Genomic DNA, 14,143 nt, shown 5'->3' on the forward strand with positions numbered 1-14,143 from the left:
AGAGGTTGTATCAGTATTGAAAGATTGCAAATCTTTATTAAAATTACTTTTAAAAATATTATCGATTATAATGGCGAAAAAATCATTAAAAATATATGATGTACTAGGTATAATATCAAAGTACAACATGTAATCTAAACCATGATCAACTAGTAAATCCTAAGATACAAGAATCTATCTACAATTTCCTTGCAGTGCATCATTTTGTTGTCTCTCCGCGGTTACGCACGCTGGATTTGCAGTTTAAAATATTTGCATACATTGACTTGCCAGCCAGCACTCGTCGCTCTTTCTTTCCGCAGGTACGAAATATATTAAATTTAAAACGGACCTCGAAACGAAACGAAAATATGTTAAACGCGTGACTAATGTGAGAACGTTCCATGAGATACATTTGGTTCGTTAGCCTTGGCTCCCAGTGCTGATCAATGATCAAAGACCGACAACGGGAACTGCGGAGGAACAAAGTTGGCTAATTAGCTATGCAAACTATGAGATACACAACACGAGATACCATGTATCTCGCAAAATGCCTCGGGCCTCATGCGTGCAATTCGCGGCGTTTTTCGGCTTAGCTAAGCCGAGCTTGGCGAAAGAAAGAAAGTTTAACTCGATTTACTTCCAATTAGCTGCCATTTTCGGCTATTTGTGTGTGTGTATCTGTGTGGGCGCCAAATTTGTAGCTCAAAATTGCACAGATACGGATACGAGCTAAGGAACGAACCAAACCGAACCGAGCCCAAAGAGTCTGTAATTTGACTAAAGACTGAAATTTGAATGATCGCTTTGGCTAAGTGGAGTCTGCACAGTCTGAAGTTTAGCGATTTGACTTTGGGGCCTCGCAGAGGAAGTATCTCTTCGAGAGCAGGCGAATTAATGCGATTCGGGGCTGGTCGAATGCGTTCGTTTAGCGATCGCTTAAGTGCCTTGATACAAGGCTCGTACATATCAGCGGTCCCGTCTGAACCGAACACTTACGGAGAGGAAGTATGTGTTGATCACTCAGGTGGGTTTCGCAATTGCATGGGGGTTCTGTTGAGGAAGCAAATGCACCGCCTAGTGAAATGGATTAAAATGTAGAGGTTAGTTTTCCCAAGACAGGTTTTTACAGAAAATACCTTTCCATTCTGGCATCTACACAAAAGATCTTAAGACCCTGCCAGCATGGGTTCCTCAAATATCTTATCCTAATACAATTTTCCTTTCCAATTTCCTTTGGCATATGGTTTTTCCTCCAGGGCCAATCTTCGAATGAACACTGTTATACACTGTGTGTATCCCTGAGGCCAAATGACACCTGCATCCATAGATCTACCTAAGCCGAAACCTACTTAAGATACTTTAGATACTTGGCCAGCCCACGAGTGCAGTTATCTATCCATCGACTGGATGGGTCGCCTACCTACTCTTCGGATTCTGTCGCCGTGGAGAACCTTTTCAGCCTCTTTTCCTGGACTATTTGCTTTTCAATGCTGCTTCGATTCGTGTTCTCCTTTTGTTGGCTTCGTTTTTATTGTTTTCCCTATTTTTTTCGGGGAAAATTTATGACTTGCTCATGCGGGGAATGTGTTTCTTGTTTTTCCACCATTGTTTGACTTGGCTCGACTCGGTTTTCTTTTCTTCGAGCTGTGAGATGCCGCTGCTGCTGCTGCACCATTGAAATTCTCTACCTACGCAGTTGAGTCCACGGAGAAAACAGATTTTCCACTCCTTTTGAGCGGCTCGAATTGCCTTTGACCTTGCTTTTGCGTCCATTTTCCAGGCGGGCAAACATTGAAATAGATTTTCCCGCCACAATTAGGCAACTTCTTGGTCTCGCATTAAAGGAAATTGTAAATGGAAATTGTTGCCACAGTCCTCCAAACGGGAGAGATAATCATAAAAATTGTAGACGGGGAATTGTTAAATTTTATTGCCAAAACTTTTGCCCAGCCAAAATTTAATTTGTTGGAGAAGAAAAAAACATCAAAAGCAGCTGGTTTGGGCCAAGACGAAGGAACAACAGAAAAGTATATATATATAAACTTATAATCATAAATACTTTTCGGGGGGATTTAGGTGTGCGTTTTGTGTGTGGGTTTTTCTACCTGGTGGGATTAGACCTGCCAATGCGAAATTATACAACTTTTATGTCTGGTCTTTGTTTTTTTCCCCTTACTTATTGCTTTTCCAAGTCTTTCGCGTGTGTTCGTGTGGGAGAGCGTGAAAATTCGCTAAGCCAAGTTAAGGCAACTTCTTTATTGGCAATTCTTGTTATTGTTTCCCCCAACGCATTTCGGGTCTTGACCTGTCTTGTAACTGGAATCGCATCTGTATCTGTACCTCCTGGGCTAATAGAGATACGTACGTAAGTACGGCCTTGTGAGGGCAGAAATTTAATTTATACATTAACCCTTTGGGGCATCGTGTCACACGATTTGCATTGCATGTTGTCACGTCATGCTGTCAACAGTCAGCCAACAGCAACAGCAAGAGTAACATCGACAGCAGCAACAGAAAATGTCGCGCGCAAGTTTGCACCTTGAATGAGATACTCCCCGTCTGCAATTCCTTCGCAAAGAGAGGCAAAAAATAAGAGGAAAAAAGGAAAGATATTTTCCTGGCCTCTGGCTACTGTGAGTAATTAAGCCGCATGCCTTTTCCCAGTCGTTGTCCCTTTGGGCCAGCTTCAAGAAAGGCAAGCCGACGAGGACCACCTCGCCCAATTAAAGCCCTATAAAAATCACTTAAGGGCCGCATTTGACAATCAACTTTAATAATAACACAAAATGCGAGGCCCCCCTTTCACTCACTCAACCTTGACCCCCCCACCGGCAGATATTTTCACAAAACATGGCCAAAGTCAGTGGCGGAGAGTTCGGAGGGGTCGCAGGGTTGGGTTGGCGAACAAGTTGCGATAACAACAACAGCAGAAAAGGGCGCAAAAAAATTATGAAAAATTAATTTCTGCCCGACGGCAGATTTTCGCTTTTTTCGTGTTTTTTTTTTGAAATTTTTTTTGCTGTGTGTGTGGGGCAGACAGACAGAAAATTGATGCCGGTTCGAGGGGATCCAGAAGATATGGCAATGGGGTTTATGCGTTGGCTGATAAAGGATTTGGTAATAAAAACGAATGGCATGGAGATAAAGTAGGAGATGAGTAGGATTTGTTGGTGATATGGAAAAAAGATTGGATTGCCTGTTTTATGACAGGAGGCTCTCCTGATTTTACTGGAAATTAATTTGGAAAAATGAATATTTATTAAGATTATTCGGGTTAAAAATCATTGAAAGCTCATGATTTAATAGGACATGATAAAAATATAATTAAAATAGTACCGATACTTTAAGAGATTTTTTGTTTATAGTGGGGCTTTTCAAGCTTCGATAAATCTATCGAACTTTGTCTATCGACATATATTTTTCTTGATTTTGCTGACACGTATAAACATGACTATTACACATTGGACAAACGCAAATTCCCCCATCATTGCAATGTGCATCGTTTTTACCCTCACTTAGATGCAATTGCTGCCGTTTCATGTGCCCTTGCTCTTTTGTGCGGATGTTTTACAATGTGCTCCACTGTGTTGTGGTAACGATGACGATTGCTGTCGATTGTGAAACCGACAAGGAGCAACATTCAGCAGCAACAACAACCAACAACGGTGGCAACTTTGGCCTGCAGCCTGCAAAGCCTTCGATTTGTTGGTCTGTCATCATGCCTCATCATTGTCAGTCGACTCATCCTGGCAACCCGGCATGTGCAACATTTTCATCATCATTATTTTATGTGCAGAATCGAGACCCCAAAGGCTCCTGCGTTCCCATGTTCTCTTCAATTCTTCCCTTTTTTTAATGCATTATTGAATTTTTGTTTATAAGAAGACGACATGTTTGGGTGTCTGCACAGCCGGGCAATTATTATGACTTTGCCTCGGCCTGAGAATGTTTACAAAACGCGATGCAATAATGTTTATAAACGGAGGGGCGAGCGGAGAAAAGGGGCTCCCGCAACGATTTCCGTGGAGATCGATCAAATAAAGTTATCACCCGGCCAGGCAATTGGCAATTGTCACAGGAACCGAATCACAGCCAATCCGAGTGCCAAACACTGTCAGTCAATCCTCGTGAAGTTGATCCTCGTGTTGATTTCAGCCAGTTTGCAGAGACTTCTGCTTCTCCCACCGCGGATCCCCGAGATCCCCGAGACCTTTGCAGATCTTGCAGATCGCGGATCGCTGGACGTTGATGCCCATTGACAGCTCACAGCGGTTTATTAATGATCATGCTGCGGCTGCCCAGAGATCGAGATACAGTCTCGGTGGATCCGCGGCTGGATGTATCTGCCCTGCACGCGATGTGCATCAATCTCAGATAAAGAAAGATCACTCAGCTGTCGGGCGATCACTTTAAGATCGCCGATCGACGAACGTTCTATGCAAATTCCTTTATCTTACGGTCGCCCTTCCTTTGCTTGATTAATTGCCGCGGCCATTTTAATTAATTTTCTTATAGCCAGATTCCTGTGCTTCCCCCAGGGGTTAATAATTAAGGCGAATATGCGCCATGCCTGCTCCTAGCACTTCCCAGAAATTCAAAACCAAATATCCAATGTCCCACAAGGTGCGTCAGCTAATTAAATATTTACTCCCCCGGATAGACACACCCGTCTAACCCAGTTCTAAATTCTGATTGCAATATTTACCCAGTGCTCTTTGGTATTTACCAAGCCGTAAACAATTCCACACACAAATGTCGGAAGAGTTCTGTAATTCGAAACGATCCCAGAGGCCAGATCCCAGAACCCAAGAGGCAGAATGCAGGTCGCCGCTTGATGTCTTTCGAGAGTCTTCAAAATGTAAATAATGCTAAAATAAAAAACAAAGAAGAATCGGACCGGGCTGGAATACCGAAAGGCGACAAGTGAGGCCTTATCTTAAACGCATGCCCCTCGGAAAATCGGAGAAATGGAGGGGCGATGGCAGGGAATGGTTGGGAAAAGTGTCGCCGCACTCTCGAGTGATTGGCATATCGCATTTCCCCCATTTGCCGTCGTCGCAAAAGTGCAATAAATTAACTCAGGAAAAAACGAGAAGAAGGAAAACCGAAGGCGAATAAAGAAGGAAAAACCAGTAAAAGTCTTAAGCCACAGAGCAGGTTGACTGCCTGGCTGCCCGGTGGACCATCCTCATCATCAACTAACCAACTAAAAACCAAATTAATTTTATGACAAACTCGTTGAATGGCAAAAGCTACCAAATCTTCAGACGGACGTGGGCAGGTCGCAGCCCACTCGGTGGACTTTTTCTGTGGAGAACAAAAAAAAGGAATTATAAAATGCAATCCGAGGCGGCGATACCTGAATTAAAAGTGTTTAAGTTTAGTGGCCAGTCTTTGGTTACCCAAGAAAATTCATGGGAAATTTATGCGTAATTTATTTGAGAGGCTTACGAGTGGCGAGTGAAATGAAGTTGTTGAATATTTTATATAGTTTAATCTAATTTAGGTGATAGTTTAAGTGGAATAATTTGTATTCAAATGCAAAACAGGTGACATTAGTAGGCTAACTAACTATTCCAACTGAAAGGAAGCAATCATAATAAATAAAATGAGAAATGTAAAACTTAACTATCCATATCTCCACATTATTTTCAATAAGTGCTAAAACATTTTAACTTAGTTTATGGTGTCTCCGTCTATTGGCGCACTATAACATTAAAGACGTGCTTGCATATTTTCCTGTTTTTTATTGTACCGACATTTTTAATCGCTAGGAGGCCCTCCAAACCACTTTATGTGCCCCTCGTCCGAATTCCTTGAGGTAGTATGATCCCTAACTAAATGCTTTTTGCTTTATGGCACTGGCAATGCCACCGCAATATCAATATCAAGTTTATTTTAGCTTTTTAGCATATTTTAGTGTCTTATCAGCGGCAAATGAGTGTGAGCGGGGGGCGAAGCAAGCGGGGATCGGCAACATGTTGCTGCTGCAAGAACAAGGCTCCATTGTAGGTTTCGCCTGGGTTGACAGTCATTTAGATTTATGGCTGATTGTCTGCAACGGCAGCGCCTTTTTATAGCCAACTTGCCTTAAGTTGTTGTTGCCTTATTTGCACGCAGAGTCACCAATCCAATTTTTGCATGTTTGTTGTCGTTGTCCGTGTTGTTGGCGTTGTTGTCGTCGTACGCAGGTGAGTACAAGCCGCAAATGCAACAGCCGCGAAACTTGTTTAGCAACATTGGCCAATTTGCATGTGTCGCACTCGCTGGCAAGACTTTGAACACGGCCCCTCGGTCCTGCGGTTCCCACTGCAGTCTTCGTAGTCCCCTTTTCAGATATTAGATATCCGCAATGCGATAAACGTCCAGCGATCGACGACGATGGACAATCGAGTCGCGAGTCGCCAGTCGAGAGACCCGGCCTTATTGATTTAAATGCCGCGCATCTTCTGTGATTCGAGGATCGCACAGCAAGTCGCCGATTGAGATTAAGCCGTTTGTCAACTTGTCATAATTGCCGGGAGACTCCGTACTCCCGTCTCCGCGGCGCCGATCTCATTGGGCTTGTTAACAAATTATAAAACCGTTTTAGCCCCACTCAAAACAGAAAAAATACAAAAGTAAAGAGAGAAAAATCCAAAACGCCAACGTCGTTGGCAACTGACTGCAAACGATGACTCAAGGCGATTCTTTGAAAATTTTTCATAATTTCCTCGCCGCGCGTAGGCAGCTGAAACTTAAACCCAAACCCAAATGGCGATTGCTGGCGGCCATGTCTGCCACAGCACCAACTTGCAACTAGCAACTTGCAACTGGCAACTTGCAGCAGCAGCAGCATCATCAAGTGCAAATATGCAAATCTCTGCCGACTTGCTTAAGGATAAATGACAAAGGCAGAGACAAACCTCTATTCGGGGCCAGCCGGAAATTTCAGATTTGTGTAATTAAATACGTATTAACCGAGCGAAACTTGTTGATCTGCTTAGGTAACTCACTTGGACTAACTGTAAGCTTTTTTAGGGCAGATGAAAGATGGTAATAGTGAGGAAAATGGTTAAACTACATAGGCATTTGAAGAACAAATTCAGTAGATAACAAAAATGGTAACTATATAATACAATATAATATTATAATAGTCTTAAATCTTTCTTCATTTGATTTTTAGATGAAGATATCCGAACTGTTTCTCCTCGCTCACTGCTTTCCCATAACTTATGAATCAAATTTCCATGTTGATTGACCACCAGAATGGCATATCCTCCCCAGGTTACACCCCGCCCTCCCTCGACTCCTTTCTCGCCTTTCTCTGCGCGATTCTCCGTTTCTCCAACTCCTTCACACATAGCATTTCCAATGCAATTTGCGAACCTTTTTCTCACCAAGCGCAGCTCAGCTCGGCTCGGCTTGGCTCAGATTTGCTCCAAGCTAACCACCACGAACGAATATAAACGGGCAGAAAAAACTTTTCGGAAAATCCAGCAGTAACGCCTTCTCAAAAAACGAAATAACCATTTTCCAGGCGCTGCCTTGCATTGCATTGCATGCAAAAATGTGGCCAACAGCAACGGCTTTAAACGCCAACTGGCATAACTGCAACATTTCGGATGCAAGTTTGCATTTTACGCGGCTGCCAGGCTTAATTTTCCTTTATTTTTAATATCACAGCCAAAGCAACGGCCACAAAATGTACATAAAACCCACGGCTATATCAAGTACGTCCAGCACACCGCTGTATATACAGCATATCCGTGCATATATACGTGCATACAGCGAGGCGATTTGGACTGGCTGTCAAGCTGGGTCCCCCAGATCTCCAGGAAGCAGAAATAGCAAAAATCTTTGCGTAGGCAAAACTTGGCTCAGACTACCCAGCTGACCATGTCCAAGTCGCCTCTCAGACCGATGTTTACTGGGTTCTGGCTCCAGTCTGTAAGACTGTTGTTTTAAATAATTAATTATTGTTTGGTTGGCAAATAGCCGACTCAAGATCGAACGGCCTCGGCGAGCAAAGCCACAGCCATGGGTAGTTGCAATTAGTAGTTAAATGCTTTTCCCCAAGGAGTGGCCATATATTTTCCAGGGAATGCTGGTCAAATAAGAGCTATTCCCGGAACGTTTAATAGTTTGAGGATAATTCTCAGGCGAAATGGTTACTTAAAAAGTATATAAAGCTCTTTTCAGTTATTTATAGCAATTTATATGGCTAATGAAATTTTCTTGTTAACCGAAGGTTACCTTTGGCTATATTTCTTATTAAAAAATATAAAATTTTCCATATTTATTATTGGTTGTGTTTGAATTAAATCCAGAATTACCAAGGTATTTTAATATAAAACAAAAATATTTTGATACTTGTTTTGTGTGATGAAATTATATGAGTTTATTTAATCATATATCAAAACCATGTACTATACTGCAAGTCGGTAGATTAAAATATCACCAGAAATACATCTATATACTCGGAAACCTTTCGCCAGCCCACCAGCAACACCTCCACCCACATCGGCCCGGCTTTCAATCACATTCCTGCCCCAAACTCTGTGCCGACATATTGGTGCAGGCCCTGGGTATGGATACCTATCCTAGGAGAGACCCCCCTATTATCTAGCCTGCAGCTGGGAGCAAATGGGAGATCTCGTTGAGTGCCGGGCGATTGGTAGGGCAATCATGTGATTGAACAAATAACATGCTACGGAGCTGCCACAGCACTTGACTCCATTTCTATCGCCCGGGAAAGTAAGAAAGTAAGCCAGAGACCGCTACTTAGCCCAATTTTCGCATAATGCACATGAGAAAATTGCACAAGAGCCGAAAGCCTTTGGCCGGGCACACAAAAAAATGCCAACAGAAATTGCCAAGACAAAGGATTGGATGGACGTCTACCACCCCCGGAGTCACAAAAAAAAAGTGCACCGAGTCCAGTTAGCCGGAAAAACGCTCCCCAGAGTGGCATTAGAAGGCTGGCAAGTCTGTCAACCCTGCAACTTTGTGTCGAGGGCGATAATTTTTATGACCCCGACAGATTCTCAAGCCGACTGCGATTGACCCACCACCCAAAAGCTGCTGGCTGGCTGAATCCTACTGGTCACACACCACCGGTTAACTACAGAGTGAGTGTGGAACAAAAATCCTGTCGTGTGCCGGTGCAGATAATTTTATACAATTTATTATATCAAACGAGCGACGTCGCGTGCAACACTTGCCACGTCACATTGGGATTTTTGGGATGGGAAGCGCCGAGATACAGATACTCCACTATATAGTACTCGCTGCAGCCTCAGGTTGCGTGTTCAAGTGTTTGCCGAGATCCGAATTCAAAAATCCCAATCCGCGTTGCGTGTGTCCATGGACCATATCGGTGGACTGGGCGTCGTTGGTTTGGCATTAAAAAGCGTTTAATAAGCATTAGATTACAACATTCTCAGCCTTTTGCGAAGGGGGTGTAACGCGTCCTAAGCTCATTTAGATATATGTTTTATCGGCGGATTTGTCGAGCCATGAAATCGCCAAAGGGCTTAATTCAAAACCATTGCCCAACCCCCAACCCCATTAACCTCAAAGGCATTTTGCTTTAGTTTTCTTTTTGAACTTGCCATCCCGACCGCAAAAGCCACAGACTCGATTCTTTGTTTGATTTTCTTGTAATCAGCTGCAAGATTGGTGCGGGGAAAACTATGCTCGGTTGATTAGTCTTTGGAACTCATTACTCATTTATCTAAAGTTCGGTCTCTGGTGAGTGATCTTTCCCGTGATCCTCCCTTAGGGGTTTACATTTTTTGTTTCGTTTTACCCTCATCTATTCTTTTTTCTTCATGTGCATTTTGTTCACTTTGGTTTTTGGGTTTGATGTGTAATACGATCTGGGTTTTCTCGGGAAATTGTATATAGTCTTTCCAAATGGGATCCCTAAGTGGGTTCAGTGGGTTAACATAAGTTCTTGGTTTTTCGTTAATGCCAGCGAGATTAGGGGCATGGATAGATAGCCGAAATCTTTATCATTAAAAGACCTACTAAGGCTTAGTTCCTTAAAACAAAACTAATCCAAAACGATGCTCAACCTGATAGAACTTCTTAACCTTCCCTAACCTGCAGAGAACTTCAGAGAGCCTTCGGTATTACGATAACGATTTCGATGCCCTATCCCACATTCAGCTATATCTACCCGAAAAGACTGCCCATTATGTGCATCTCCAATGAGAAGGAGAGAGAGGCATGAATAATGGGTCTATAGGCAGAGTCGATGTCGCGTTGTCTATAACGCGGCCTTAAAATCCATTAGCGAACGTTGCAGGCATAAATAAACCGCAGTGCCTTAATTTCACTTTGTTGTTGTGTTGCAACCAAAAATAGCCAAAAAGATGGAGTCGACGAAAAAACGTAAATGGAAACAAATGACGCTAATAAATAAATGGGGAGTGCGGCCAAGTAGGGAGGGCGAAACTCATATGCAGCCACAAAGGATTTCGCTTTCGGAGAGGAAACAGTTTGTCATATTGCCCTTCAAATGGTGTTCCCAGATCGCAAATGCAACTGCAACTGTGGGATGCATCTGTTGACACTTACCCTTGAGCGCTCCAACTTGAGTTAATCCATTTAATCCCGTGAGGAGCAGCAGCAGTGGGAATATCACCCTTCGACTCCGATCGACTTGCATTATTTTTAGCCGCCGCTCGGGAGCATTTCGATTGTTTCTGTGTCGGCGTTTGATCTGGCTGCTCTTTCCATTTCCATTTTTATTTTTAATTTTATTCTCAATTTTAATTTGAATTTCGCTTTCGCTGGCTAAGCACTGAGGTTGCAACCGACGCGGCATGCCACGCATCTCGCACAAATGCATTTTGTCAAGTATTCTCGCGTTGCCTGCTTTAATTGCACACCATTTAAAATAGATTTGCACTCATTTCTCGATAGATTCCTTTGTTTTCTTTTCTTTTTCCCTTGGCACACACAATATCTGAATTTCGTTCGTTCGAGTTCTGCTATTCACTAGAAGCTGAGTCCATGGCGGCGCCACTAAGTCCGTTTCCCGGAACGACGCGCGGAATCCGACGGATGCGAACGGATGCCCCTAACATGCGAACCGGCCGACAATCGAAATGCAACTGAGCAGCGAGTGGCAATTTCTCGTTTCGTTTCCGTTCGAGGGTGCTCGGCCAGACTCGATGGTCACGAAGCGTACTTCGGGTGTATCTTCGTGCGGCGTTCCATTTGCCACTTCGTGCCGCTTGTTGCATGCTGTGGAACTCATTGGACCTTTGTTTACTGGATGGTCTGAAGCATCGGTTTGTTTTGTTCCGTTTGTGCCCGTTCCGCCTGGCAACATATTGGATGCCATGGAACGATCGGAATGAAGATGAATCATGATGTTATAAGGCCGAGTCACTTTACTTCTATTGTATCTCAGGTTGTGCTAGGTCTTTTTGAGTAGGATTTGGGATTCGGAAAGAATTGGGCCAAAAACTGATAGTTCTAATAATTCACATCAATTGCCCAATTTCATGTTTTAATATAATTTTTTTAAGGTATCTATAGCATATAGTAGTACCTACAATGATGCCAAATACTTTGTATTTTATTTGATTTTTTTGGGTTAGTAGAAAATAACTTATTTTAATGAGCAAGCGGGATATTATTATCTATTTCTAATTCTATTTAAGGTGATTTTAAGCCCAGCCATTGTGAATATATTGACAATGTCCCCCTTACTTTAACGGATTAGTAAAAAAGCTATAAACCTCTGCTTTATTAAATAGTAGAGCTTATCTCTTTTAAAATGGACTTTTAACTCGATGCCACATCCATTTCTCAGCTCGAAATGTTTATCCAGAAACTATGTTTTCTTCTCTTTCCACCATTAAAACTCTTTTTCACGTTGTCAAGCCAACAAATTGCCAACCTTTGTGCTGCCCAGCTTCGATAGTTTCCGACCAAATTCGAAAACATTTCCAGCTCGGATAATCCCTACTTGTTGCATTTGATGGCCCCCTTGGCTCCATTGTTGCGCACCCCTCCTCCGGCTAACCCATCGCGTCCCTTAACCCACCACTGTCTGCGACAGTCGAAAACGCCTTCAAAGGGGCGACCCATTGCTATCTAATCTGCTCGAGTGGCGCACTCACTCTCCAGCTGTTAGCTCATCTATTTCCAAACTGCAATAAAGCCAGACCAGACGATCCGTTTCACAACCCGATGTATAGAAATCAAAGTGGAGACCCGTTCTTGTTCTTGTTCTTGGACACTGTCCCTATATCATGACGCCTTTGCTCCGTTACCGGCGTGCTAATGAATTTCGAAATCAATTGAATGGCCAGCCGAGGCGATATTGTATTAATTTATCAAAGTGCATATCCGAAAGGGCTTTCCTCTATAAATCGCTGCCTAATTTCCCAACGTTTGTTAAATAATCAATAACTTTTCCTCCCAGGTATAGAGTTTTTCCCCGTCTTTGGTAGAGTGTGAAGTCGGTTCATTAATGCCGGTGCCCAGAAAAAAGATACAGATACATTGGCCGAGGAGGGAAGTGTAAAATAAAGGTGTGTATCTTTTCCATAAAGGAATTGTGCGTGCATTTAGGAGCGGGCAGGTGTGGATTCCCATTCCCCCTTTCAAAATGCATCACAATGTGCATTGTCTTTGCCAGAAAGAAAGGTCAAAGTGCGTATGTCTGTTGGTTGCCTTCTCAAGTCCCCCGGTCCTCGATCTCCGATCCCCGATTCCCATTGCCTTTTTCCTTTTATAGAGGCAAGGAATTCAGGTAGAGGAGAAGAGAGAATTTGTGGCAGGTAAACCATATTTCAAATGCTGATAATTGGCCAATTTACAGCCAGGGCGAGTTGCTCTGCTTGAAAGGCGAGATATCCGTGCCCGGTTGCCACGCTTCATTAGCGCGCCAGTGAAGTTGGGCAACAGTGCAGGATCATATGTCCCATATATAGTATTTCAAAATAAATATCTAAGAAATCATTTAGAGCGAGCTGAGGAAACAGGCTCTTATGGAGTTTCATACTTAATCTCAATGATAGGCTTTATAACATTCTATATTACCATACTTTGAATTTATTCATTCCATAGTTTTCTAAAGATTCGTAAATACTTTTCTTAACATAACTAAACTAATTGAAATACCGAATAACTCTGGATAAAATTGCCAGTTACTCAGTGAAATTCGAATCGATCTATTATGTCCACCCATAACACCCAAAATATTTACATCTTAAGCTAGGCCGGTTAAAGCCGGTGAACCCACGACCTTACCAAGACAGCCTACCTCAGAAATTTGCCAACATGGCAGTGCATTCTGAATTATCTAGGCTGAAATGATGACATTGTCTTTGTCATGTTTGGCCCTAGCTCGCCCTCCCTTTCCCACCACCTCTACCCCTCTCTTTCGCTCTACTGACTGACTGTTTGTCTGTCATGTCGACTGCTTTAAGCCTTGTTAATGACATGTAAGTTGCGTCTCAATTGCGGATTTGCGAGCTTCCCAAACGAAATGAAATGACATTTTGATTGTCAAGCCAAAGCCGAAAAAGATGAGAGGAACAAGGAAATCACGAAACTTATAAATGCACTTTAATGTACGTGTTTAACTTTATTGGAAGGATGCGCCGCCTTCCTTTTTCTGCTTTTTCTCGGGACATTTGTGCGCTCAAAAGTAAACAAATTACGTATACGTGCACACTCAAGATAATTGAAATTAGCGACTGTGACAGCATGATTACCTTCCCCAACATCTCGAGGGACCCGCCCAGGCCACAAGTCCCATGGACAAACACATGAGGTGAGGAAGCGAGATACAGATACGGAATACGGCCAAGAGATACAGATACACACGCACCACGTACCCGAAGACTCCAAACGCCCACTCAAAGAGCCAAACCCCTATTGAGTGGGTTTTTTGGACAGGCCACGAGTGTGGATGCTTCTGCCTTCCCATTTCCCATCCTATGCACTGGGGAAAAAAGTTATATAAACAAATTTCATTGATAAAAATTGCTTTCTAATGGAGCTTAATTCTATAGAAATTTTTTAAAATTCTCACACAAAATTTGAACATTCAAAATTAGCTTTATTTATCAATGGGTGTCGAAATTTACAAAATATATATTTTATAGAGAAAGCAACTTTTTCTTTTGAGAATTCTAGTGACATTTTGAGGGAC

At 42.8% G+C, this 14,143-nt stretch overlaps 1 protein-coding gene across 1 annotated transcript in view; it reads right to left on the reverse strand.

The window, feature by feature from the left end:
- LOC108027788 (roundabout homolog 2) overlaps positions 1–11,073 on the reverse strand; it is a 40,561-nt gene extending 29,488 nt beyond the window's left edge. The window contains exon 1 of the mRNA XM_017099356.3: positions 10,546–11,073. Coding sequence (XP_016954845.1) covers positions 10,546–10,819 — 274 coding nt within the window. The 5' untranslated portion in view covers positions 10,820–11,073. The remainder of the gene's footprint in view (positions 1–10,545) is intronic.
- Between the last annotated feature and the right edge of the window lie 3,070 nt (positions 11,074–14,143).

This window comes from Drosophila biarmipes, chromosome 2L, assembly GCF_025231255.1.
Source record: "Drosophila biarmipes strain raj3 chromosome 2L, RU_DBia_V1.1, whole genome shotgun sequence".
Classification (NCBI taxonomy): domain Eukaryota; kingdom Metazoa; phylum Arthropoda; class Insecta; order Diptera; family Drosophilidae; genus Drosophila; species Drosophila biarmipes.